General features: G+C 43.6%; 2 protein-coding genes across 15 annotated transcripts in view; one reads left to right on the top strand and one right to left on the bottom strand.

Moving 5' to 3' along the window:
- Positions 1 to 6,801, bottom strand: part of MPHOSPH9 (M-phase phosphoprotein 9) — a 59,075-nt gene extending 52,274 nt beyond the window's left edge. For 11 of the 14 annotated variants that reach the window (XR_007514878.1, XR_007514880.1, XR_007514879.1 and 8 more), the window contains exons 1-3: positions 6,704 to 6,801; positions 4,207 to 4,470; positions 1,798 to 1,951 (exon numbers count right to left, since the gene is read on the bottom strand). Coding sequence is in view for 10 of the 14 variants with exons in the window: in XM_049865781.1 (XP_049721738.1) it covers positions 1,798 to 1,951; positions 4,207 to 4,313 (261 nt within the window). In the remaining 4 variants the exon portion in view is untranslated. The other 3 variants (XM_049865779.1, XM_049865778.1, XM_049865786.1) reach the window with 3 other exon arrangements.
- Positions 6,802 to 7,045: 244 nt separating this feature from the next.
- MTRFR (mitochondrial translation release factor in rescue) lies at positions 7,046 to 26,604 on the top strand. The gene is made up of 3 exons (XM_049866333.1): positions 7,046 to 7,136; positions 20,502 to 20,807; positions 23,350 to 26,604. Exons 2-3 carry the CDS (start codon positions 20,526 to 20,528, stop codon positions 23,566 to 23,568), a joined length of 501 nt encoding a protein of 166 aa, XP_049722290.1. The 5' UTR covers positions 7,046 to 7,136; positions 20,502 to 20,525; the 3' UTR covers positions 23,569 to 26,604.
- The last annotated feature ends 9 nt before the right edge of the window (positions 26,605 to 26,613 follow it).

The following is a 26,613-nucleotide window of genomic DNA, read 5'->3' as shown; positions in this document are numbered from 1 at the left end:
AAGGACCCCTGGTGGCACAATGGTTAAGCAGTTGGTGGCTAACTGAAAGGTTGGTGGCTGGATCCTACCAGCCGCTCCTTGGAAGAATGATGTGGCAGCCTGCTTCCATAAAGATTTACAGCTTTGGAAACCCTATGGGGCAGCTCTACTCTGTCCTATAGGGTCACTGTAAGTCAAAATCAACTCAACGGCAATGTGTTTTTTTTTTTTTTTATGTTTCATATTCTGTCAAAGAAGAAATATCTTAAGCAGCTCTTCACTGAATAATCAATTACATGTCCACATTACAAAAATTAGTTAATTACTAAATATAATAAGTATAACGATCCATTACACCACAGGGAAAGGACAAATGTAAAAAAGAGGTTCAAGTGTTACAAGGTTTAACAATCTGGTTGGTATTCTGTCTTAAAACATTCTGTATCTTAAATTCATGAATGTATTCTGATTCTAAGATGCTGATTTCAAGGTATGAAAAGTAACAATCTCTAGTTAACCATTAACTTGCCTGAAGCTGTGGCAATGTCTCATTTTTTTTTTAAAGCATGTTCATTCATGTATTATAGCCAATGAATAGATACATCAGGGGAGAAATTTAATGAAACATCCCACTTTTAATTGCATTATTTCAAAACAGCATTTTATAGTTTCATATTAGATATACTGATTATGTGGAAAAAACATAAAAACTTAAAACTTCTATTTTTAAGTTTGCAATGATATTCAGTCATTTTTATACTCTCAATAATTGTGGATGATAAATATAAGTAATTACACTTAGGGGTGCTATTAAATTTTTAAACCAGGTAATCTTTCATTCCATTTATTCATTATTCTGGGGGGAAAAAAAAACACAAATTATGGTTTTAAAAGTATGATTAACATTTAAAACCAGATATACTGCTCTCTAAAGAGTTTAATCATGTTTAATACATTTCTATAATGTATTACCAAATCTGCCTTGGGAAAGTCTATTTTGGGCATTCTTCTATGCAGTAAGACTTATATATAGTCATTTCTATTAAATTTTTTAAGTCCTCATTTAACCTATGGACTGAAGAAAGAATCGCTGACCTGAAAAATCAATATAACACAATGTATCACAGCTAAATAGATAAGGTACTAATGTTATAAGGTACTAAAACCGGAAAAAACCAAACCCATTGCCATCTAGTCAATTCTGACTCATAGTGGCCCTATAGGACAGAGGAGAACCGCCCCATAGGGTTTCCAAGGAGCAACGGATGGATCTGAACTGTCCACCTTTTGGTTAGCAGCCGTAGCTCTTAATGACTACACCACCAGGGTTTCCTGATAAGGTACTAGAAGCCTTAATATATAATTACAACACTCAAGACATTTCAACGTGGATATGTGTTTCAAAATGGTAACAATTCCATATGAGTTACTTAAAACATTAAAATCAGTAATAATTTTAATAATTTTGGGATTCCCAGTTCTCTGAACAAAGACAACATTTTAGTGCATATTTAATATACAGCCAAATTAGTATGTCCAATCACTAATAATCTTAAAACACACTTTCAATCATCTTTTTTACATTCATTCAATATTGTTCTCCAGTTAATACATTTGACCACTTCTCTTTAACAATAAATTAAGAATAATGCTGTTTAGGATATACACTTCTAATAATTTAGAGTTTAGTAGAAAAAACCCACCCAGTGCCGTCGAGAGTTTAGTACAGGTACTTTTAAGTATACTTTTTTTTTTTGTGCAGGTACTTCTAAATATACTTTTTTTTTTCCATTCCAAACATAAAACAAAACTAGATACCTCACAGTTTTTCCAAAGTTCCGAATCAGTCTTTCCACTGTTTTGTTGCTCTTGCATTAGCGAGGTGAGGACTTCAACTGTACCTTGAATTACAGATGGTCTGGTCTTCCCTGAGAAAGAGGACACCCCATTTGTACTAAGGTGGGGACTACTTCTGTTGAAACATAAATAATTCAAATGGTTTTCTTCATTCAACCAAGGTGTTGAATAATTCAGCAGTTCAAGATTTAACAGAGCAGTACAAAACCACTGATATTTAATCCTACCCAATGGCACCTCCTTTGCTGAAAATCTGATCACAAGTTTGTCCACAAAAAAGAAACAGCAGTAAAAAGACAAGACAGCACTTAATTATTTTTTTTAAGAACACAACAGGAAGACCTTCCCCAAAAGGGAGAGAGCACAGCAAAGCGGCAACAGAAAATGAAAAAATTTCTGCTAAACGACTGTAAGAAAAATTTCCGGCTGCTCACATCTAAATTATTCCAGAGGATTCTTTGACTTTAAGAACAGCCCTTCACTATAGCAGGGATTCTTTTTTTTTTTTTTTTTTAACAATTTCACAATTTATTTGTTATTAATTTTATCACATAAGTTGTCTTCACAGCGCTACCTGATCAATTTTCTTCTTATTTATCAATTAATCACTATAAAAACAAACTCTCCTGTTCTCATCGCAGGGATTCTTTTTCTTCTAACCAGAATGTTAATTAAATCCCCCCAACTTGGTGTGATAAGCTGAGTGTATCTCTGCACCATCTCTGAATAAAAGTTGTGCCAAGCAAATTAGCAAATATTCAGGAGTTGTTTAGTCTATTTAAAGGGTAAAATAGCACTGATTCTGTCCAGAAGGGTTACTTCTCCAAACTTGAGAGGAGTTTGTTTCCAGTTTGTTTTAGAAAAACACAAAGTATAATTAAGGGCATTAAGACTTGTTTAAATTCTAACCACTGAAAGGTCATTTTCATTTATTTATCAGTTACCTGCTTTGTTTCACAAAGAATCTGTTAAAAAAAAAAAAAAGAACCCTGAAGAAAATAATGGCAAAATAATAAAGAATTAGCAGATAAAATATTAATAAAATTCAGGTGGGAGAAGAACATGACATATAGTCCATAAGGGGTTTACAAAGTTGTAATTATCAAATTTTAATTTAGCTGGAATCTGTCTTTTTTTTTTTTTATTGTGACTTAATGCCAGTCACAATAATAATAAAAAAAAAAAGACAGATTCAATTGCATAATTTTCATGAGAAAGGCACACTTAGGTTCTTCCAGGCAAATCAAACACTATGTTCTAAAAGGAATTTCTTCCAGAAGTGGGCTTCACGGGGCCACCAAGGGATACAACTGACAAAATCCACGGCCAACTTTCAGCAAATGCATGTAGAGTAAAACCTGAGGAAGCCGGAACTTGTGTGAGGCAGAAACCTGTCAGAGAAGGAAAACACAAACAGCTTCCACTAATAGGGCGCGATAGAAAAATGGTAAGACTGCACCCTGTCAAAGGCGGAGAACTTGCAAGACCTGGAAAAACAAAGCAGTCAGTCGAGTTCCGGCTCTCACAGGTTTCACTGTAGATGAGCAGAGTCCATTTCCATACTTTTCTTCCCTTTCACCCTAATTTATGCTTTCTGGTCTTACTTTTTGTATTCTTGCAAGCTGTCTGAAATTCTTCCTGAGCAGGGCAGAGAACGAACAAAATTTTTAAGTGATAAATTAACTGATTCATAATACACAATTTCTTCAAGGCCTATTGTGCCTTTACCAGCAGACCCCACACTGTTTTGTTTTTGCTTTCTTGAACTTGCTTTTTTAAAGATGATCTCCCCTCAAATGGTCCCTATCTCTTTGCTGCTTCTAAACTACTTATAAATTTAGAAACCAAATAATCAAGCTTGTGAGGCTACGTACAAAATGAGAGTAAACGGGGTCTCATTAAAAAGAAACCATGTGTAGCTTAAAAATAAATTGCATTGTTTGATAACATCTATTTTGTCAACTCGGAGTCTGTTTTTTGCTTACTTCCTAGTATTCAACTTTAATTGCCACTTTCCAGATTGCTGAGGTATTTCTATAAAACATCATTTGTACTGTTAATTTAAAAATGTAGACATAACATTAAGGCAAATAAATTCCAAAGATATGCTTGTAATTTTACAAAAAAAAAAAAGTCTAAATAAAACACTAGCAAAACAAATATTTTTTATAACGTTTCCTGTGTAAAAATATGTATTTCTGGGGGGACAAATACCATTCTTAACTTAAATAACTGTCCATGAACAACAGTTCCTGATAACTTTTTTTTAATGCAAATCAGTAACTATGACACTATTAGGATGAATTAGTAAACTACGCCAACAAAGTTCTTCTGATTTGTTGTTACATTAAATATCTATCTCATTCTTACCTATTAGAACTTAAGTTCAATCCAAGAAAATGAGAATTTTTTACATCAGATTCTACAGAAGATGGAGAAGTCTTTTGTAAAGTTTTCACCAAGTCAAAGTCTTCCATAGTGTGCAGAAAATTGTTATGCTCTCTTAGTTGAAAATATAGGTTCTTTCACTGTCTGAAGAAATTGAATCCGAGTCATCTTCAGATGCTTCATCGTCTATAGGCATTTTCAGCTGCTAACATTCAGAACCATGAAAACCTAAGCTTCAAAGAGAGTCTGAAAGATGAATGGGGAAAAAATACTGTAAAAAGCCACTAAACCTACCAACTGTCTTTGCACGCTCTGGAGATTTTGACCTTTTTCATACAAATCTACCTTAAGGATAGCAACATTACTTATGATAGCCAAAATGTAGAAACAGGCCAAATGTTCATCAACTGAATGGAAAAACAAATCCAGACTATCCATACAACGAAATGTTATTCAGTACCGAAAAGGGATAAAGTACTGATACATGCTGTAACACAGACACACCTTGAAAACATGATGCTAAGTGAAAGAAGTCAGCCTAAAAGACTACGTAACGCATAAGTCCGTTTACATGAAGATTCCAGAATAGGCAAATCTATACAAAGACAGAAAATAGATTACTGGTAGTGGTTACCAGGAACTGGGGGGAAGGAGAATGGGGGGGGGGGACTGGTAATGGATACAGGGTTTCCTTTGAGGGTAATGAAGAGGGAATTGGATAGACAGCGGTGGTAACTGCATGACCTTGCAAATACACTAAAAGCCACTGAATAGTACACTTTTAAAGGGTTAATTTTATGATATGTGAATTATATTTTAATTTTAAAAATCTATACTAAGGATGATTTGCAAAAAACAGCATGATCCTTTTCAGGTAGTATTTCAGGATTTTATGTACTTAATCAAAGTTCTATAGACAATTCTTCTACATAATGATTGGAACACTCACATGTCTTGTTTAATAAATTCCTGCGAACATACATGCCTGATTTATGCAGTGAATACAGGGATGGGAACTGTTCAGTATTTAATTTGGTACTAAAAGCAAGCAAACTAAGCTGTTAACAATGGTTGCCTCCCCATTGGCAAGGGTGGAACACATTTTGCACCATAAATATATATGTATATATACATAATCCTTTTGTTCTCTATTCATGTATTGTTTCTTAAAAAATAAACTGTTTGCCAGATCAACTCAGGCTTTACTGAAGCTGGGTGTGCAGAGGCAAACTGGCTGAATCAAGTCAAACCCTCTGCCTCCTTAATTTCCAGTATATAAAAAAGAGCCAGGAAGCAAGAGAAAAAGAAGAAAAAGGATATGTATACTGCTTACAAAATGAAAACTTTGGAGAGTGCAAAAGAGGAAAACGATCTGCTCTTTGGGTCTTCCAGGTTCCCACTTTTCTAGGGCCCAGTTTCACAAAGCAGGTTAATTAAGAGTCAGTTCATAAAGGACTCACTTCCTTCAGGGAAACTAGATCTAACTCAGTGGACTGTTCCCCAGTGGCTTGGCCCATCAGTGACAACAAACGGGTTATTGAAAAGTCAGGTGCTGCACCTTCCAGCCGGCAACAGAAATATCTAGATTTCAATCTCCTTGCTCTTATACCAGGAAAACACCAGCTCTCCAGGGAGGTGGGTCTCAGCCCCATCTACTATCTCCCGACTGAGGTAATCCGGATATGGGGGATCCAAATGGAAAACCACTTGAAATTCAATGATGCTTCTCCAGCCCGAGGAGGGTAAAATTGAAGGGGCGTGAGGGGGTGGAACTCACGTTCAACGCAAAAAAAAAAAAAAAAAAAAACACCATTTGTGGAGATGAATAAAAGAATAGAGACGTTTTTATATTTCCCAGCGACAAATTTTGACGTTTTGGGTCCCCGCCCCGCAGCCCCTGGCAAAAAATAGAGTTGTTAAAAGGGAACGACAGATCGGGGTCCGCCAATAAAATAAAAGTTAACTAAGGGTTTTGCTTTGCTGGGAGCCCGAGGGAGAAAGGAGGGGGTGATTTCAGAGATCCTGAGGCCGGACCTCAACATTCTGGCCTCACGACCCGACCTCAGGTTCTATGGGACCCAAGCGGGAAGGCGAGGGCAAACGCACGCAGTCCCCTAAGCTACAGACAGCAGGGAGGACGGGGGAACGCCCCCAACACCAACAAGCACATCCCCGTTCTGAAAGCGAACGATGGAACCTCACCCCAAAAAGAATCCCACAAGCTCCCGCCTCTCGGAGAGAGGCGCTCTGCCATTGGACGGCGCGGGTGTCACTCAAGGACACGGGCTCTAAAAAGGCTTCCGGCGGTCGTCAAAGCCCCCACAAGCCGGCGGGCTCCCGTGGGGTGAGGTGGCGGGGCTGCCTTCTCCCCCAACCCTATCCCAGCCTCATACTCAGGGCTCCGCCAAGACAGCGTTTTCTAAGTCTCATACCGTCTCCCCCGCGACCAGCAGCCCCACGCAGGCCGGCGGCCGCTTACCTGGCCGCCGTTCCCACTGCCGCTGTCAGGGTCGGGCGCCCGGCCTCTCGCGACCGTTAAACTCGGGGGGAGCGTGCGCGAGCCCGGCGTCTTGCCTGCGATTGGCTGCCCAGAAGGGGGCGGAGACAGCCGGACGGCTGAGCGCGCCTCCACCTCCTTTTCCCCTGCGGCAGTCGGACGCCTGTGACATGGGGGGCGGGGCTTCTATCAATTCCTCGCTCCTGATTGGCTCTCTGCGACCCGCCTGCTGCCACCCAGGAAAGAAGCTTCAGCTTCTCGCATGCGCAGTTTGTAAAAATGAGGCTCCAGCGAGTGAGGGAAGCCGTGGGCAGGGCACGGCGCGTGCGCAGACCTGGGAGCGCGCTTGCTAGCCTTTTTCTGCCGGAATTCTGGTTTCCCGAGAACCGGGGCGGGAGGCTGGTCCTGAAACCAGGTAAGCGCCCGCGGAGAAGCCCAGGAAGACGTACGGTTGCTCACGATTGTCGAGGGCTATAGAGAAAGGACTAGGGGCGGGGACGCTGAGTTTCCCGGCTTGCGACCCTGAGTCGCGCCATCTATGCACCTGAGGCCTCACTGGCGGCGAGGGGAATCCGGCCTAGATACTTGGTTTACCCTAGGCTGCTGGGGGCTCGACTGTAGGGCTGTTAAAAGCTCCGGGGGAAGCGAAGGCCCCCGCCATGGAGAAATTTCCAGATGAGGCCTGAGATGCCGTGAAATAGCCCTCGTGTACTAATCGGGCAGTTCTGTGGAGCTCTTTACACGCAAGGTCCTTGGGTGGCGCAAGCAGTTTGACATCTTCTACTAACCTGAAGATTGGCAGTTCAAACCCACCCCGTGGTGCTGCGGAAGAAAGTCGTGGTGATCCGTTTCTCTAAAGATAACAGTCAAGAACACCCTACAGAGCAGTTCTCCTCTGTAACACACAGGGTCCCCATGAGTCAGAATCAACCCCAGGGCACCAGGTTACAGTCAGTGGATGCTGCCTTAAGCCTGGTACATAGTTGGCGTCAGCACTGCTCTGCTCTGGGACCACAGTGAAACCACTTTCCTCCCTGCAGGCCTCCAGCCCATCACAAGAAATCTGTAGGGCTCACATTCTTCAAACTAGTTAGCCTTTAAGGTGCTTCCACCTCTTCCATTTCCCTGGAGGTGTCACCAGGTGTGCTTGAGGTGGCACGGTGAAGCCAGGACGCAGGTGATGTTTTTGTCCTTACCTTAACAGCTCCATCTGACAGGCATTCGAGCTCAACCGAGCCCCCTAGGGATACCTAACATTTTTAACAGTAAGAATGAAAACTTCATCCAGAACCCCATCAGTGTGTAAGATCTCAAGCTTAAAAAAGTTGAACCCCACACCACAATTTCTGCTAATCCACCAGTCATTATTATGCTCGTGTGATACCTAACCAAAACCGGATAATTTTTAAGCACCCGTCACTGAAAATAGTGACCATATTTCAGACTCACCCCAAACAGCAGTTTTTGTCATTAATTTCATTTGGCCACAAAAATCTATTTCGAGACATTGTAGGATTTTGCATTCACAGAAGAATTGAGAAGTATGAATTCCTGAGACAGCTCTAGGCAAAGAGAGGTACCATTTCTCCAGGGGTGTGTTTCCTTACAAGAAAAATATTAACCCAAAATTGAGTACTAGTGATTAGTTATTAACTAAGCAAAGTAGATCATTGCTTTTGGCTATAAAAGCGGTTGGGCTTTTTTCATTTTAAGCATGAATGTTTTTGTTTTTTGCTTTTGATGGGTGATTTTGTTAACCCATTGATGCAGTGAAGTATTTTGTAAGTTTGCTCCCACCTTATTTCTTACCTTAGGGGAGGCTCTTTGGTAGGGTCATAATTTTAACAATTTCAAAGTTGAAGCTGCCTTTGATTAATTGGACTAGAAAGAAGAAATGCCTTTTTCAAAACTTCGTTGTTGTTGTTGTGAGGTGCCGTCGAGTCAGTTCTGACTCAGTGACCCTACATACAACAGAATGAAACACTGCCTGGTCCTGCACCATCCTCACAGTCGTTATGCTTGAGCCCATTGTTGCAGCCACTGTGTCAGTATGTCTAATTGAGAGTCTTTCTCTTTTTCACTGATCCTCTACCAAGCATGATTCAAAACTTTATAAACACCTGAAAAAAAGTAGTTTTTAAAGATCATATAGTTTATAGAAAACAGTAGACTCCAGAAATCCAAGACAATGTGTTAAGTATAACAATGTAATGTAAATATTCCCCCTCCAAAAGAAGAAATTTTGCATTTCTTGTAAGCAAGTTTATACTACTATTTGATAACCTTTATGATGGTAATGAACATTGTAATATATTAGTTTATTATAACATCCAGTTGCTCAAGTACTTCTCTTTTTCTTGAAGCTTCAAATTGCCAGCTTTTGAGTGGAGATTCTCTACATCAATTGGGATAAACTGTTCAGTAATACTAGTGGCTAATGGCTTGAGGCATTCAGTGTCTTACTATTCAGGGTGTTACTTTGTGTCATTGACTTTTATATCCAAACGGTGTATCTTTTGGAGGTCCACTTCTCCACAGCAAAAAATGACCGACTCTTAAACTTAAAATCTGTAGTTTAACCATTGAACATAAAAGGAAATGATGAAGTTTACACTTAAATATGGATTTTTTTCATCTTTCCTGTCTTTTGTCATTTTTCTTACTATATTAGATAATTACTAAAGGTATCCAAGTTTAAACCAAGACTTAATTTGAAGAAGGTAGTTTTATCTTTCACTTTAAGCCTACCTGGAAGTGAGGCTATATTTTTGGCATCATAATTACCTCCTCGCCACCTGATTTCATAGACCAGAATTATGACCTCAGCAGACATGGTTTCCAAGTACATTTCAGATTGGATTTCTACCATGTAAACAGCTAGCAGGTCTCTGTTCTAGACAGATGTCTCTTCACAGAGAGCTCTGAAACACAAGCCAGTAAAATAGTTCCCAGATTGGGTTTATGCCATAAAACCACAGCTTATGTGGTGTGTTGGTCAGGGGCTCCTCAGCTTTGTAGTTTACAGGTCGGAAACTCTACCATTTTATGAGCAGTAGGGCTTTACATTTGTGGCAACGTGTATGATTTTGTCCTTACCCCTGGTTACAGATGAGGAAACGGTACCAAAGTCACACAGCAAGTAACTCATGGAGTTGAGAAATTGAATCCAGGTCGTGCAGTATTGCCTTTCAGGGACAAAAATTTAGAAAAAAAAAAAAAAAAAGAGGCAAAGTCAAGAAGAGAAAGTTGAGAAAATGAGCTAGCATTTTTTAAGGAACGGATCTGGAGATATTATGGAAGGTGTTTTAGTTACCTAGTGCTGCTATAACAAATACCACAAGTGGATGACTTAACAAACAGTAATTTATTCTCTCACAGTTTAGGCGGCTAGCAGTCCAAATTCAGGGTGCCAGCTCTAGGGGAAGGCTTTCTCTGTTGGTTCTGTGGGAAAGTCATTGTCACCAATCTTCCCCTGGTCTAGGAGCTTCTCCACACAGAAACCCCTGATCCAGAGAATGCACTCTGCTCCCGGCACTGGTTTCTTGGTGGTTGAGGTCCCCTGTCTCTCTGCTCCCTTCTCTCTTTTATATCTTAAAAGAGATTGACTTAAAACGCAACCTAATCTTGTACATTGAGTCCTGCCTTGTTAATATAACTCCCTCTAACTCTGCCTTATTAATATCATAGAGGTAGGATTTACAACACATAGGAAAATCACATCAGATGACAAAATGGTGACAATCACACAACATTGGGAATCATGGCCCAGCCAAGCTGATACACGTTTTGGGGGGACACGATTCAATCCATAACAGGAGGCTGAGGAACAGGCCAGCAGGAAGGATAAATTTAGTTTCAAAAACTGAATACTTAATGGTCTTCCAAGGTAAGTGTTCCGTAGAGCCACATAGTGTACATCCCTTATGTTCTTTATTTGTATCAGTGTGATAATGTCTTTGCAAGTGCTCTGAGAACTTTTACAGCATCGTTAATGGTAGTATAGCCTTTTTTTTTTTTTTAAGCATTTAAATAATCCTGAGAAACAGTATCTCCCCTCTTAAAAAACTCATTGCCATTGTGCCTATTTCTACTCATAGCGACCCTATAGGACGAGTAGAGTTGCCCCGTTGGGTTTCCAAGGCTATAATCTTTACGGAAGCAGACTGCCACCTTTCTCCCATGCAGCAGCTGGTGGGTTCAAACCGCCAACCTTTCAGTTACCAGCTGCCACCAGGCTTCTTGGTAATCCAGGCTTTGAGACCTTGAGAAGAAACTGGAGTGTCATTATTACTGCTTTTTTGTGTTTCTGTTTTATTTTAATGGTAGAGTCGATAAATTACAAAGTTCTTGTTAGGTGCTATAATAGGAGAAAGTCACAGTGATATACACAAATAGGACAGGTGTAATTCTCTAGGGATTCAAATTTTTGTGTTTAAAAAAACAAAAACGGATGTTGGTATTCTGTGAATTGAATGCTCTTTCTATTTCATTAGTTGTATCAAACTCTGCAGCAGTTAAACCTATTAAATTTAGACCACACCCAGAGTATTCTCCTTTCTCCTCTTCCTCTTGTCCTGCTGCCCAATCTATTATCCTCTTCCTGTTTGAAAGATAATTCTCCGTAACCGCTTGCCCATTGTCGTCAACTCAACTCCCACTCATGGCAACCGTGTGTCAGAGTAGAACTCTGCTCCGTAGGGTTTTCAATAGCTGATTTTGGGGCAGCAGATTGCCAGGCCTTTCTTCAAGGCACCTGTGGGTGGACTCGAACCTCCAACCTATTTTTTAGGGACTGAGCGCATTAACCATTGGCAGCACCCAGGGCCTCCCTATAAATGCTTACTGTGGGTGAAAGGTGCTGCATCTTCAGTGTAAATCCCCAAGCCTAGGCAATGACGTGTGTTTCGAGCCTGAGCCACGTACCCAGTGGGCCTGCTTTCTGGAGGTGTCCCAGTCCTCGGAAGAACCTTCGGCATCTAGGACAAGAGGGTGAGCCAGATGTCAAAGACAGACAGAGGCAAGTTTATTTTAACTCTCATTTTGCAGGAAGCACAAAAACACTTTGATGCATTATTACTAAACATTTCTCAGAAAATCACCTCTCACTTCGTTTCTGGTGCCGTCGGCTGGCCATTTTGGCTTCTTAAAGCCGCAGCACTGCACATCTGTTTAAGCTCACCATGTTTGGTCCTTAACCATTTATTAGGTCGTTGTTTTTAGACCTGTGATTTCATCTCCTTATTGGGGAGGGGGAGACAAGACCACCATGAACAGGTGATCCGCCCACCCACTGCCATCAAGTCTATTCCAATGCAGAGTGACTCTGTAAGACAGAGTCGAACTGCCCCATAGGGTTTCCAAGGCTGTCAATCTTTACAGAAGCAGACTGCTACATCTTTATTTCGAGGAGCGGCTGGTGGGTTCAAACTGTGACCTTTTGGTTAGCAGCCAAGCGCTTCAGCTCTTTGTCACCAAGCAGGTAATCAGTACTCCTGAATTTGGGTCTCAGTGTCTTAAATGATATAAGAGAAATGACAGCTTCTAAAAGTGTCCATCCTAATAGCCAAAGAACTTGCCACTTCCTGTGTTCTAGTACTGTGCCTCTCAAACTTTCACATGCCTGTGAGTCACCTGAGACTCTTGTTAAAATGCAGGCTCTGATTTAGGAGGTGTGGGGTGGGGCCTGAGAGTCTCATTTCTCACAAGCTCCCAGGTGGTGCTGTTGCTGCTGCCCCTGTGGGCCACACTTTGAGTCGCAAGATTCTACACTGCACATCCAGTAAGGTAGCTGCGAGCCCCACGGGGCAGCTGGCAGTGGAAGGGCAGCTAGTCCAAACTGAGATATGCTGTGTGAATTCACACAGAATTTTGAAGCCTTTCTACAAAAAAAAAAAGACTAAAATGTCTCAATGATTTTTATAATGGTTTTGTACTGAAAGGATTATAGTTTGGATATATTGGATTAAACAAAATATATTAACATTCATTTTTCATCAGTTTCTTACTATGCTTAATGCGACTACTACAAAAGTCAGACTTTCACACGTAGCTTGCGTTATATTTCTATTGGACAAAACTATTCTAGAACATTAGTGTGACAGAAGCTGCATTTTCGGGGTTCTTTTTTCAGATGACCCAGTTTCTCAATCCCCTCCTACCATTTCACCTTCTGTGAACGCAAATCAGTATTCACTTCGTTTTTTTTTTTCCTTCTCAGTGATTTCTTTCCCTCCCATTCCACCCCTTTAAAGCTTTTCCATCTCCATTTTTACCACCATGATCCAAGGGCTCTTGTCAAGCCGTCAGTCAGTCCTGAGCACCAGGATACAGAGCCCTGGGCTGTGCCACTCAGAGTGGGGCCCACAGACGAGCAGCCACAGGCTCACCTAGGAACTAGTTAGAAATGCCGGACCTGAGGCCCCAGGCAGCACCACTGACTCGCTATTTAACAAAATCCCCAGGTGACTTGTGTGCACGCTGAGGTTTGAGGGTGAGACTGGCTCCTAGATGTTTAGCAGTCATTTTTCCTGCAGCAACCCCTTTTCAGTTCACCCACACATCTGTTCCTTTGGTTAGCGTTTATGAACTTTCTGCCAAGGGAGATACATGTTAAAGTCGTAGTTAAGGGAAATTCGTACTCTACCTTTCTACAAAATCCTTAAACAACAGTTTTCAGACAAACACTATCCAGAAGCGGATCCAAAGAATGAAAGCTTCTGCTTTCCTGAAAACAGATTCCAAAATACCCTTTATCCCCTGCAGCGCCTCCAAAGGCAAGGCACGTCCACCCCCTGCCCTCTCTCCAGAGCATTAGAGCGGTGCCGCCAACAGGCCTGGCAACGTCAGGTTAGAACCGATTCACTTTGCTCCGGTCACGGGCTGTGCTGCAGAGCCGGACATACCATCCTGCAGCTAGACGTCTTTCTTGTTTTGGGTTGACTACAGAAGCTAGAGGAGGGGGTGCCTGCTGGGAGAGGCACTTAATAGAATGCAGCTTCCACGTCTTGACAACAAGCACTCTAGGCGATTTGGGGCCACGCTGATGCAAACGGTTAAAGGCCAACTACTAGAGAAAGGTTGGTGGCTCAAGTCCGCCCAGAGGTGCCTTGGAAGACAGGCCTAGCAGTCTGGCTCCGAAAGGTCATAGCCTTGAGAACCCTATGGAGCAGTTCTACTCTGCACCCAGGGGGTCGCCAGAGTCGGAACCCCCCAGCAACTAACAACAAAGTTGCTCTGTAGCCTGTTATTCTTTGGGGGCTTATGGCGTGTATCATATTTCCTCTGTGGACATCTTAATTTCTCTTTTATGCTGCGGCTCCTTGGGCTCCTTGAGGCCCATTCCTGGCCCATAGCAGATGTTTAAAATATCTGTTGAACAAATTAACATTCCCTTTTGTAAAGGCCTCAGACCTATCATCCTGAATTTGACCAAGTCAGAAGGGACTCAGACTATGAGTGGCCTTAACCTAAACTGTGGTCAGCTGTTCCGTGCAGCTGAGGGGATGTTGGGGTAGAGTGCCAGCCCTAGATTAGAGTCTGCACTCCCAGAAAAGAATTAGGGCAACACCGTCATGATGGCTAGTTTCCCCTTACTAGCACATCTTTTTACTATTTCCCTTTTTCTCTTTTTTTAATGTCATGATGAGCTATAATTCGAGCTGCTTTCCTTGTTCCCCAAAGACTTTGGGTTGCTCTGTGAGTATCACAAAAACTGAAATCCAATCAGTATTCTTCTTTGGGCTTCAGGGAAGTGGAACCATGGGTGTGTTTGTCATTTTCAGCAGTCATTGGAGTCAGGCCAACACTCCAGGAGATACTAGAAGTGTCTAGAATTGTCTGATTGGCTGTTGGAATTAGCTGTTAGACAAAGCAGCCGGTCATTGAGCACTGGGGACCTTCTAGAACTCCAGTGGGGTGGGAGACCTTCCAGCGTCTCTGTCAGCTCTGAATTAGGACAGAAAGGTACAGATTTGAAGCACAGTGTGCTGGTGACAAAGCAGCTGATAAAAGCCCTTGCCTCTCCGTCCTTTGTGTGGGAGTTTCGCCTTGCCTCAGACTTGCTCCCTTTCTTTGTCACTGCACTGTATCCCAGCGCTGTCCTGCCTGGTCAGATTTGCTAACTAGCGGAAGAGAAACCCCAGGAGAGGCTCTGGGCTTGTGCTTTATAATGAATCCTGTCCAGGGACTAGGAGCCATCTGGTACACAAAGGAATTTTGTTCTGTGGCTTGAAAGCAGAGATGAGGAGGAAACTGTGGACATTGACTTAGGCTCTTCCACTTGGTCATTGAGGGAGGAGATGATTCTTTGTGGTAGAGCAATAAGACAAAGTGCTTGTGTTTATCCTTTCTTGAGGATACTTTTAAAATTTTTCACACACATAAAACAAAACCAATTTTTTTGATTGCACTTTAAGTGAAAGTTTACAAATCAAGTCAGTCTCTCACACAAAAACTTATATACACCTGCTGTATACTCCTGGAAACCCTGGCGTAGTGGTTAAGTGCTACGGCTGCTAACCAAAAGGTTGGCAGTTCGAATCCGCCAGGCCCTCCTTGAAAACTCTTTGGGGCAGCTCTACCCTGTCCTATAGGGTTGCTATGAGTCAGAATCAACTTGACAGCACTGGTTTTTTTTATTATTATTATTATTAACTTTTATTGAGCTTCAAGTCAAACTGTCACATATAAGTTTATATACACCTTACTCCGTACTCCCGCTTGCTCTCCCCGAAATGAGTCAGCCCTTCCAGTCTCTTGTGACAATTTTGCCAGCTTCCAACTCTCTCTATCCTCCCATCCCCCCTCCAGACAGGAGATGCCAACACAGTCTCAAGTGTCCACCTGATACAAATAGCTCACTCTTCATCAGCATCTCTCTCCTACCCACTGTCCAGTCCCTTTCATGTCTGATGAGTTGTCTTCGGGAATGGTTCCTGTCCTGGGCCAACAGAAGGTTTGGGGACCATGGCTGCCAGGATTCCTCTAGTCTCAGTCAGACCATTAAGTATGGTCTTTTTGTGAGAATTTGGGGTCTGCATCCCACTGATCTCCTGCTCCCTCAGGGGTTCTCTGTTGTGCTCCCTGTCAAGGCAGTCATCAGTTGTGGCTGGGCACCATCTAGTTCTTCTGGTCTCAGGATGATGTAGGTCTCTGGTTCATGTGGCCCTTTCTGTCTCTTGGGCTCTTAGTTATCGTGTGACCTTGGTGTTCTTCATTCTCGTTTGATCCAGGTGGGTTGAGACCAATTGATGCATCTTAGATGGCCGCTTGTTAGCATTTAAGACCCCAGACACCACATTTCAAAGTGGGATGCAGAATGTTTTCATAATAGAGTTTATTATGTCAATTGACTTAGAAGTCCCCTTAAACCATGGTCCCCAAACCCCCGCCCTTGCTCTGCTGACCTTTGAAGCATTCAGTTTATCCCGGAAACTTCTTTGCTTTTGGTCCAGTCCAGTTGAGCTGACCTTCCATGTATTGAGTATTGTCCTTCCCTTCACCTAAAGCAGTGCTTGTCTACTAACTAATCAGTAAAAAACCCTCTCCCACCCTCCCTCCCTCCCCCCTCGTAACCACAAAAGTATGTGTTCTTCTCAGTTTATACTATTTCTCAAGATCTTATAATAGTGGTCTTATACAATATTTGTCCTTTTGTCTCTGACTAATTTCGCTCAGCATAATGCCTTCCAGGTTCCTCCATGTTATGAAATGTTTCACAGATTCGTCACTGTTCTTTATCGACGCATAGTATTCCATTGTGTGAATATACCACAATTTATTTAACCATTCATCCGTTGATGGACACCTTGGTTGCTTCCAGCTTTTTGCTGTTGTAAACAGAGCTGCAATAAACATGGGTGTGCATATATCTGTTTGTGTGAAGGCTCTTGATTCTCTAGGGTATATTCCGAGGAGTGGGATTTCTGGGTTGTATGGTAGTTCTATTTCTAACTGTTTAAGATAACGCCAGATAGATTTCCAAAGTGGTTGTACCATTTTACATTCCCACCAGCAGTGTATAAGAGTTCCAATCTCTCCGCAGCCTCTCCAACATTTATTATTTTGTGTTTTTTGGATTAATGCCAGCCTTGTTGGAGTGAGATGGAATCTCATCGTAGTTTTAATTTGCATTTCTCTAATGGCTAATGATCGAGAACATTTTCTCATGTGTCTGTTAGCTGCCTGAATATCTTCTTTAGTGAAGTGTGTGTTCATATCCTTTGCCCACTTCTTGATTTGTTTGTCTTTTTGTGGTTGAGTTTTGACAGAATCATATAGATTTTAGAGATCAGGCGCTGGTCGGAGATGTCATAGCTGAAAATTCTTTCCCAGTCTGTAGGTGGTCTTTTTACTCTTTTGGCGAAGTCTTTAGATAAGCATAGGTGTTTGATTTTTAGGAGCTCCCAGTTATCTGGTTTCTCTTCGTCATTTTTGGTAATATTTTGTATTCTGTTTATGCCTTGTATTAGGGCTCCTAAGGTTGTCCCTATTTTTTCTTCCATGATCTTTATCGTTTTAGTCTTTATGTTTAGGTCTTTGATCCACTTGGAGTTAGTTTTTGTGCATGGTGTGAGGTATGGGTCCTGTTTCATTTTTTTGCAAATGGATATCCAGTTATGCCAGCACCATTTGTTAAAAAGACTATCTTTTCCCCAATTAACTGACACTGGGCCTTTGTCAAATATGAGCTGCTCATATGTGGATGGATTTATATCTGGGTTCTCAATTCTGTTCCATTGGTCTATGTGTCTGTTGTTGTACCAGTACCAGGCTGTTTTGACTACTGTGGCTGTATAATAGATTCTGAAATCAGGTAGAGTGAGGCCTCCCACTTTTTTCTTCTTTTTCAGTAATGCTTTGCTTATCCGAGGCTTCTTTCCCTTCCATATGAAGTTGGTGATTTGTTTCTCCATTACATTAAAAAATGACATTGGAATTTGGATCGGAAGTGCATTGTATGTATAGATGGCTTTTGGTAGAATAGACATTTTTACTATGTTAAGTCTTCCTATCCATGAGCAAGGTATGTTTTTCCACTTCAGTAGGTCCTTTTTAGTTTCTTGTAGTAGTACTTTGTAGTTTTCTTTGTATAGGTCTTTTACATCTTTGGTAGCACTGGGTTTTTTATATACTCCTAGTTGCTCTCCCCGTAATGAGACAGTACACTTCTCTCCACCCTGTATTCCCCGTGTCCGTTTAGCCAGCTTCTGTCCCCCCCCACCCTCTCATCTCCCCTCCAGACAGGAGCTGCCCACATAGTCTCTCATGTGTCTACTTGATCCGAGAAGGTCACTCCTCACCAGTATCATTTTCTGTCTTATAGTCCAGTCCAGTCCCTGTCTGAAGAGTTGGACTTGGGAATGGTTCCAGTCTTGGGCTAACAGAAGGTCTGGGGACCATGACCTCTGGGGTCTTTCTAGTCTCAGTCAGACCATTAAGTCCGGCCTTTTTACGAGAATTTGAGGTCTGCATCCCACTGCTCTCACAAAACCAATTTTTAAAGCACCAGACATTTTCATTCTCTACTTCAAAATCTGTTCCTCCTCAGTCACGGGGTAGCTCACCAACACCACCTTCACTGTCACCCACCGGGACTGACGGCATACCGAACATGTTATTTTTCAAAAAGAAGACATGGTTTAGACCATCCTGTCAGCCATGGAAAAGAAAACTAGCTTTGGCATCAGGTTTAGAAAGTATACTTCACTGTCTTTATTTCCCATAGAAACAGAGATGAAGAATATTGTACTGTCATACTAAAGATGACCAGTAGCATCCCATTATCAGCTATACTGATGACCGAGACAGAATCTTACAGCGAAAGTGACAGAAAACCCACATATGGACAAGGAAACGATGCGGAATATCCTGTGTCCTCAGTTAGCCTCCTCTTCAGGGCCTAGGACACTGCGTGGCTCAGGTGGCGTTAGCAGTCAGAGCTGACAGCGGGGAAAGGTAAACAAGTTGAGCGCAAGCTTGGTGAAATAATTTGGTGGATGTTATCTTAGAAGTTAACTCTGGTAGACCCCAATTCCTACCTATATCAGAGACCAGTTGCCACGAGCTAGAATCGACACACTTTCAAACACTAAAAGAAACTGTTCAGATTCTCAGCAGAAGCAGGCGACAAAAAGAAATGGGCGGTGTGGTGCGTCTGCTCTCAGTGCCGCTGTAATCCCCAGTCAAGGAACCTGAGGTGACTGGCACGTTTGTGGTTCCCCCAGTCCACCTGGGGAACTGAGATTTGGCTAAAAATCAGTCTCATGCCCTGGGGGATACCAACCAAGCCCCTTCCTGAATACTTTTTCTCTGACCTTTACAACAAGCCTGTGTGGGGTAGAAGGAGAAGGGCATGTTCACCCATTTTACAGATGAGAAGACAGGCCCAGGTTGCGACTTGCCCCTAATCACGGGGAGAACGTAGATCCCTTAAAAGAACTAACAGCTTTTGACCCTTCTGCTGTCTCCTGGAGAAAAGCAGAGGCCCGTGGGGCTTGCCCTATCGTCACAGCTGTCCTGCTCTGTACTCTTCATCTGCCAGCTGACGCTCTAGCCTTCCGCTGTGTCTCGAGCACTTGTTTCATTCTTTACTGTTGAATAATGCTCCTTGAATCTCCCCTCTCTCCAACTAGACTGTAAGCTCCAAGAGGACGGAGTCTAACCCTTTTTTACCTCCTAACTCTCCTTGCACCTTGCATGGTATTTCGAACCATTTAATATTAAACTCCATTGATTTGGTTGCTAAGAGGCAGTTCTAACAGTCTAACCAGTTGAATCCCATATTGGCGGTGTGTCCAAGAGAACAGATGCTCCTATTCAAACCCACGAAACTGGAGACATTAAAAAAAAAACAATGATTGTGACATTGACCGATAGCGAGATTGACTATCCCAGGCTGTTTAAGTGCAGTCATATCGCACATTGTAGTCTTTACATTTGGATTTCAAAGATTCTCAAACATTGAAATAATGTCACTTGACCCAGCTCCTAATTGCTTGATGTCTCTCAAACATTTATTTATCAAACTGCAGCCCAATTCATTTGAATTTCACACTCAGAACCTCCCCTTTCTGAGAAAACAGCAGCTCTGGGTACTTTGAAGATATTTTTGGTCTGTTGTAAGAAAAATAAGGAGCCCCGGTGATGCACAGGCTCAGCACTCAGCTGCTAACCCAAAGGTCAGTGGTTTGAACCCACCAACAGCTCCGTGGGAGAAAAGACCTGCCAATCTGCTTCCGTAAAGATTACCAAACCAAAACCAAGCCCCTTGCTGTCGAGTTGATCCTGACTCACAGTGACCCTATTGGACAGAGTAGAATGCCCCATAGGGTTTCCAAGGCTGTAATCTTTATGGAACCAGACTGCCACGTTTCTCCCACAGAGTGGCTACTGGGTTCGAACCACCAACCTTCCGGTTAGGAGCCAAGCGCTTTAGCCACTGTGCCACCAGGGCCCCTCCCATAAAGATTAGAGCCTAGGAAACCCTATGGGGCAGTTCTACTCCATCTTCTAGGGTTGCTATGCGTCCGAATCAACGGCAACAGGTTTGGGGTTTTTTTTGGTACAAGAAAATATGTATGAGAACCCAGTTAGACAATGCAAGGCTGGAGAGGGGCGGGTCTCGCTGGCTGCTCTGTCAGCACTCATGTCCTGAATCCCCCAGGTAACAGCTGGGCCATCCTCCAAATCGCTTTATGAAAAGCCTGTCTCAGAACCTGCAGTGTCATCTTGAGAGCAAATGATCTGACTGAAGTCCTGTCCGTCTGCTCTTCTGACTCAGGTCCTGAACACACCCACTTACCCCATGGGTGCCTCAGCTTTACTGCGTTTCCCCACATCACTGACCAGAACATGCACAGTGCCACGGGGCCTCAGGCGGTGGGAGATGCTGACATTCCTGGACCGAGAAACAACTGTCATTCAGGTCCAGATGGCAGGCAAGAAGAGCTGCCCTTCTCTGCCTGCCCTGGACGAGAGTGAACTTGAAGAGCAGTTTGTGAAAGGACATGGTCCCGGGGGCCAAGCCACCAACAAAACAAGCAACTGCGTGGTGCTGAAGCATATTCCCTCAGGCATCGTTGTCAAGGTAGGGGGCGCCCCAGGTAGTTCTGCAGCTGGATTCTGGAGCCAGACTAGCCGTGGGACCCTGGACAAGTTACTCAGCCTCTCTGGGCTTTAGTTTTCCCTGCTGCAAACTGGGATAACGGTACCTGCTTCATAGAAGTCTTGTGAGGATTAAATCAGTTAATAACATGTGTAAAGCTCTTAGAAAAGAGTCCTGGTGGCACAATGGTTTAGTCCTGGCTGCTAAGTGAAAGGTCAGCAGTTCAAACCCATCCAGCAGCTCCACAGGAGAAAGGCCCAGCAGTCTGCTTCCATAAAGATTACAGTATAGGAAACCCTATGGGGCAGTTCTCCTGTGTCACATGGGGTTGCTATGAGTAGAAAATCGACTCGATGGCAACCAACAACACCGCCACACCAGGGTGGATTTCTCCTGCATGAGGGGGAGCGGTCGGCTGGCGTGTCTGCTAATTCTGGCAGGGGCTACCCTCTGCCAGCCTGGCCCAGGCAGTAGAGGGCGCTGCAGAGCTCATCCCGGGCCCTGACCCTTCCTCCAGCCTTTACCAAAGTCCTGTAGGCCCTAAGGCACAGCCTCCTAACAAGCCTCACCCGCTGTGGAGCCAGAGTCTTGCTGCCATCCTTGGATTCAGCAGACAGCACTGCTGTCTGGCTGTCCCCAGGAGGCAGCATTTGACAAAGTTTTGCAATGGGTGATAAAGGCAGGCACCCAGCAGCTGCAAAGCCACTCCAGGGGCCACCAGCCAAAGGACAGCTGCAGGGAGTGCTGAGGCACTGCCTACTAGTAGTCTCAGCCCCACTGACCAGCCGATTGCCTTGAGGATGGTCACATCCTCCTTGTCCCTCTGTCCCCGCTGAGATAAATGCCAGTGAGGCAAATGGTACACACAGCTGCCTTGAACAGCCTTCCTTCTTTATATAAAAAACAAATCTCTGATCCGCATAGCACCAGCTTCCAAACAATTCTGAACTTGGAGGAAACAGCTTTTTTCCTCTCCCCTGGTTTGAGTAGTAGTCGCCCTGCTGGCTCAGAGACAAGCCCAGCCAGTGAACTACCCACCCACTCTGCTGCACAGGTATTGCTGGAGCACCCTAAAAACAGCCCTGCTCCCTGAGGGACAGTCAGGAAAAGACAGGCTTTTTGTATACGAGTGACACTAATAAGGAGCTCTGGTGGCACAATGGTTAAGCACTCAGCTGCTAAGCAAAAGGTTGGAAGTTCAAACCCACCCCGTGGCTCCACGGGAGAAAAGACCTGGCGATCTGCAGTCCATAAAGATTATAGCCTAGAAAACTCTATGGATCAGTTCTACTCTGTCACATGGGGTCGTTATGAGTCAAAATCCACTCGATGGCATCCAACAACAGCAATGATCCTAACAGTAAATACACATCATGGAAACCTGTGGTAGGCACTATTCCAAGCAACTTCACATGCATTAACTCTCTTAGTCCTCACAACCCCATTATCCATTCCCATCCCCATGGTACAGATGCGGGATCTGAGGCACAGAAAGGTCAAGCGACTGGCCCAAGGTCACACAGCTACAGGATTTAAGCCAGACCAAAGACAAAGTCCATGTTCTTAACAGCTGTATTTTACTGCCAGATTTTGGGGTTTTTTTTTTCTTTTACTTGGTAGGTTTTTGAGCCAAGAACATATTATCAATTAAAACCTGAATCACTTTCCTATCCTCTGTGTGTGTGTGGGGAGGGGGGGATTCTCCTTCACACGCAAGAAATAAAATTGGGAAACTTGACATTTTATATCATTTACTCCAAATTTGCTTTTAGAACTGTTCTCTCACCCTAATTGCACAGAATTTCTGGAAGCAAGGGAAATCTTGTATCAATTTCTCTTCTTTTTGCAAGGCACCCGCTCATAATTAAGGGATTGTATGATGAATGTTATGGTTAGCTAATACGCTGTTTTCTTCTCTTTATGAATGGTGCACGCGGACTGGTTGTTCCCTGGCTGTAAACTGCATAAATCAGTTCATGTTTTCAAAATTATTTAGGGATTTTAAATTATTTGAAGACTGTCGTTGCTTCTAACACCCCTGGGGGTGCAAACAGTTTGTAGTCAACTACCAAGCTAAAGATTGGTAGTTCAAACCCTCCCAGTGGCACCGAGGAAGAAAGACCTGGCAGTCTGGTTCTATAAAGATTACAGCCAAGAAAACTCTATAGGTCAGTTCTACTCTGTAACACATAGGGTCGCCAGGAGTCAGAATCAACTCCATGGTAACAATTTGGCTTTTTGATTTTTGGATTCTTGATTCTAAACAAGCAAAGGTAACACTCCTGATTATAAAACAATCAGGGAAAGCCACGTACTAGAGCTAGGGGGCAGGACAAGGCAAAGACAGCAGAGCCGAGGCAGGAAAGGGCCTGGTCTTGGTTCTGTCACTGACTCTGTGGGACCCCTCAACAAGCGGCTCTGCCTTTGACTGAAGCAAAAATGTGGACAATAAGGAGGGTTTATTAGACCCCTTCTACCTCCGGACACCCCTGGTTTTCACTTTATAAAACATCCTCTCTTACAGTGTCATCAGACAAGGTCAGTTGATCAGAACCGAAAGCTGGCTCGGAAAATCCTCCAAGAAAAAGTGGATGTGTTCTGCAATGGTGAAAACAGTCTTGTTTTCAAAGAAAAACGAGAGGCAGAGAAGAAAAAGCAAGAAAGGAAAAAAAGAGCAAAGGAAACCCTAGAGAAAAAGAAGTTCCTGAAAGAACAATGGGAATTGAGTAAAAGTGCCCACTGAGAAGGAACTGCAGATTCAGACTGCCACGAGGCTCTCGGGATAAAGCGGGGACTCCATCGCCAGAGTTATGGTTGAGCTTTTAAGGAAATATGACAGACTTAAAAGACCTATTTTTTTAAAAGGGCGAAGAGGCTAAACCGTAGTAAATAGAGGTGCTCTCTTTGGGAATAAACCTGTAAACAGAAGGAAGCGACTGCCGTCCCTTTGTGGGGAGGGAGGTGGAGACACTGAGGTGCAGTACATGAAGGGGCTTCTGGGGTGGCTGACCGTGTTCTGTGTCAACTGGGAGGTAGACAGTTTCGCCTTATGATGCTTCTTTAAGCTATTCATGTATTTGTGTAAATGTCTGTTTTATTACATTGTTGCTGTTAGGTACCATCAAGTCAATTTTGACTCATAATGACCCCATGTGACAGTGGAACTGCCCCATAGGGTTTCCTAGGCTGTCATCTTCATCTTGGAAGAAGTACAGCCAGAATGCTTCCTAGAAGCAAGGATGGTGAGACTTCATCTCATGTACTTTGGACATGTTATCAGGAGGGACCAGTCCCAGGAGGACATCACGCTTGGTGAAGTAGGTCAGAGAAAAAGAGGAAGACCATCAAGGAGACGGATGGACAGAGTGGCTGTAACAGTGAGCTCACGCATAGCAACAGCTGTGAGGACGATGCACGACGAGGCCGTGTTCCGTTCTGTCGTACCCGGGGTTGCTGAGTCACAGCTGACTCGAGGACACCCAACAACACCCTTTATGGGAACAGATCACCAGGTCTTTCTCCTGCAGAGTCACTGGGTGAGTTCAAACCGCCAGCCTTTCCGTTAGCAGCTGAGCACACACGCCACCAGGGCTCCTCGTCTCATTATAAAAAGTTAGAAATAAAAAATATTTTTTGGAAAAAAACCCTCAGGTGCATTTTTGTGAGAACTGTAGAACTGAGTCAAACATTAATAGCGTTCAGTGGCACCTTGTCATCTGCTGGGAAGCCACTGCTCTGTGATACTCAGATGTCGGTTATCTCAATGTCAAGAGAATGAGAGAAAACACGGTGGTGACAGATTTCACAGTAAGTTACTTGCCCGTTGACTGCATTAGCTAATAGACTGTATGTTGCCGGATCACCTCTCTGACACAGAAATGTATATGTCATTCCCTGGATGTTGATCTCCAAACAGATTTATAAGAGATGAGGTCCCAGAAAACGGATGGGTTTGCAGGTTTGCTTGATACCATAACTCAGCTGGCTTTACCAATCAATAACAGTAAAAATACCTTACAGTTTTCTTGTTTTGGCGGGGGGGCGGGGGGCAGGGTCAGTAGTTTGGCTCGTTAGAACACATCTGGAGTTCGTGCCTGAACTAGGAGGGAGGCCACTGGGCGGTGAGGCCTCTTCTGCAGCAGACCAGCCCAGAACCTATGTGCAGTGCCGGCTTCTAAACATACTGATCTCAAAGGTGGCCTGTCCAGCTCTACTCAGCTGGGAGTGGCCTGGCTTAGAAGCTTCAGCCTTCTGTGTAGGACAGGGCTCCAACACCTGTCGAGGGGTTCAAGACCCTTCCCCATCCCAGCCTCCATGCAGAAGATGGCCATGGAAAGTATCTCTGAATGGTCCCAGGAAACTGGTAGTAGTGGGAAGGGAAATTTGGGGGAAAGATAGGCTTCAATGTCACTGTCTTGTAACTTTTTTAAAATACAGAATTTGCCATTTTAGCCACTTTTAAGTGCACAATTCAATGGCAGCAATTACATTCACGATGTTGTACAACCATCACCACTATCCATTTTCAAAACTTTCCCATCACCCCAGACAAACACTTAGTACCCCTTAAACAACAGCTCGCCTTTTCCCCTTCCCCCCAGCCCATGGTAACCATTCAGCTATTTTTGTCTCTCTGCGTTTGGCTAGTCTAGGTATTTCATACATAGGGTCATACAAGACCTGTCCTTTTGTGTCTGACTTCTCTCACTCAGCATGCTTTCAGGGTTCATCCAAGTCATAGCATGTAGCACAACTTCATTTTTCTCTTTATGGCTGAATCATAATCCATGGCATCGTTAGACCACAGTTTATCCGTTCTTGTTGATGGTTACTTGGGTTGTTTCTACCTCTTGGCTGCAGTGAACACTGGTGTACAAGTATCTGTCTGGGTCCCTGCATTCTCCTCTCTCGTACCTTTTGAATTTTCTGCCATTTCCATGGAGGAGATGCAGCAAAACCCAACCCTCCCAGCAGGACCCATTCCTGTCAGCCTTCACACTTGTCATGGCTGGGACTTTGCCTCTGCCTGGAACACTGACCATATCCCTCAGCTATCTGATCTCTCACCCCACACAAGCCCTCACTACCTGGGGGTCAGGGCCTAAGGTATGTATATGGAAATTACCACAAAATCTCTTTGGAAGGCACTGTCAGAGACCACCGTGTGTATTCTCAACACATACAACACAACCCATTTCTCCCCAGCATTAGACCAGACAATTCCTCAGTTGGGTACCAGATCATGTAGCTGGCTTGAGTTCAGTGGCCAAATTATATGAAGATTCCCGGAGCACCCGGGACATGCTTACAGGATAAGAAGCACCTAAGAACTGAGCCCTGGTGGCATAGTGGTTAAGAGCTCAGCTGTTAACCAAAAGGTCAGCAGTTCAAACCCACCAGCAGCTCCTTGGAAACCCTCTGGGGCACTTCTACTCTGTCCCCTAGGGTTACTATGAGTTTGGAACTGACTCCACGGCACCTAACAACAAGGACTGAGAATGGCCTAACTGAGCACCACAGCGGGTAAAAGCAGTAACACGACTCGTGTTATTTTCCCAGTAGGCACTGAGGTTTGCTGAAGTCAGATCGTACCTAAAATGCCTCTTCACTTTATCCCCGCCTTCTAACTTAAGCCAGCTGTGCTGACATCATCACGCAGAATGTCTCTGGGCTGGGGGAAAAGCCCCTTCAACGCGGATCCTACACATCTCACAGACTGTGACCTTCAATTCACGGAACCCGCATTTTCAAACAAACTGTTAATGAAAATAAGCTTTATTACATCAAG

The sequence above is a fragment of the Elephas maximus genome, chromosome 22 (genome assembly GCF_024166365.1).
Source record: "Elephas maximus indicus isolate mEleMax1 chromosome 22, mEleMax1 primary haplotype, whole genome shotgun sequence".
In the NCBI taxonomy this organism is placed as follows: Eukaryota; Metazoa; Chordata; class Mammalia; order Proboscidea; family Elephantidae; genus Elephas; species Elephas maximus.
This window is presented reverse-complemented; position numbering and strand designations above follow the sequence as displayed.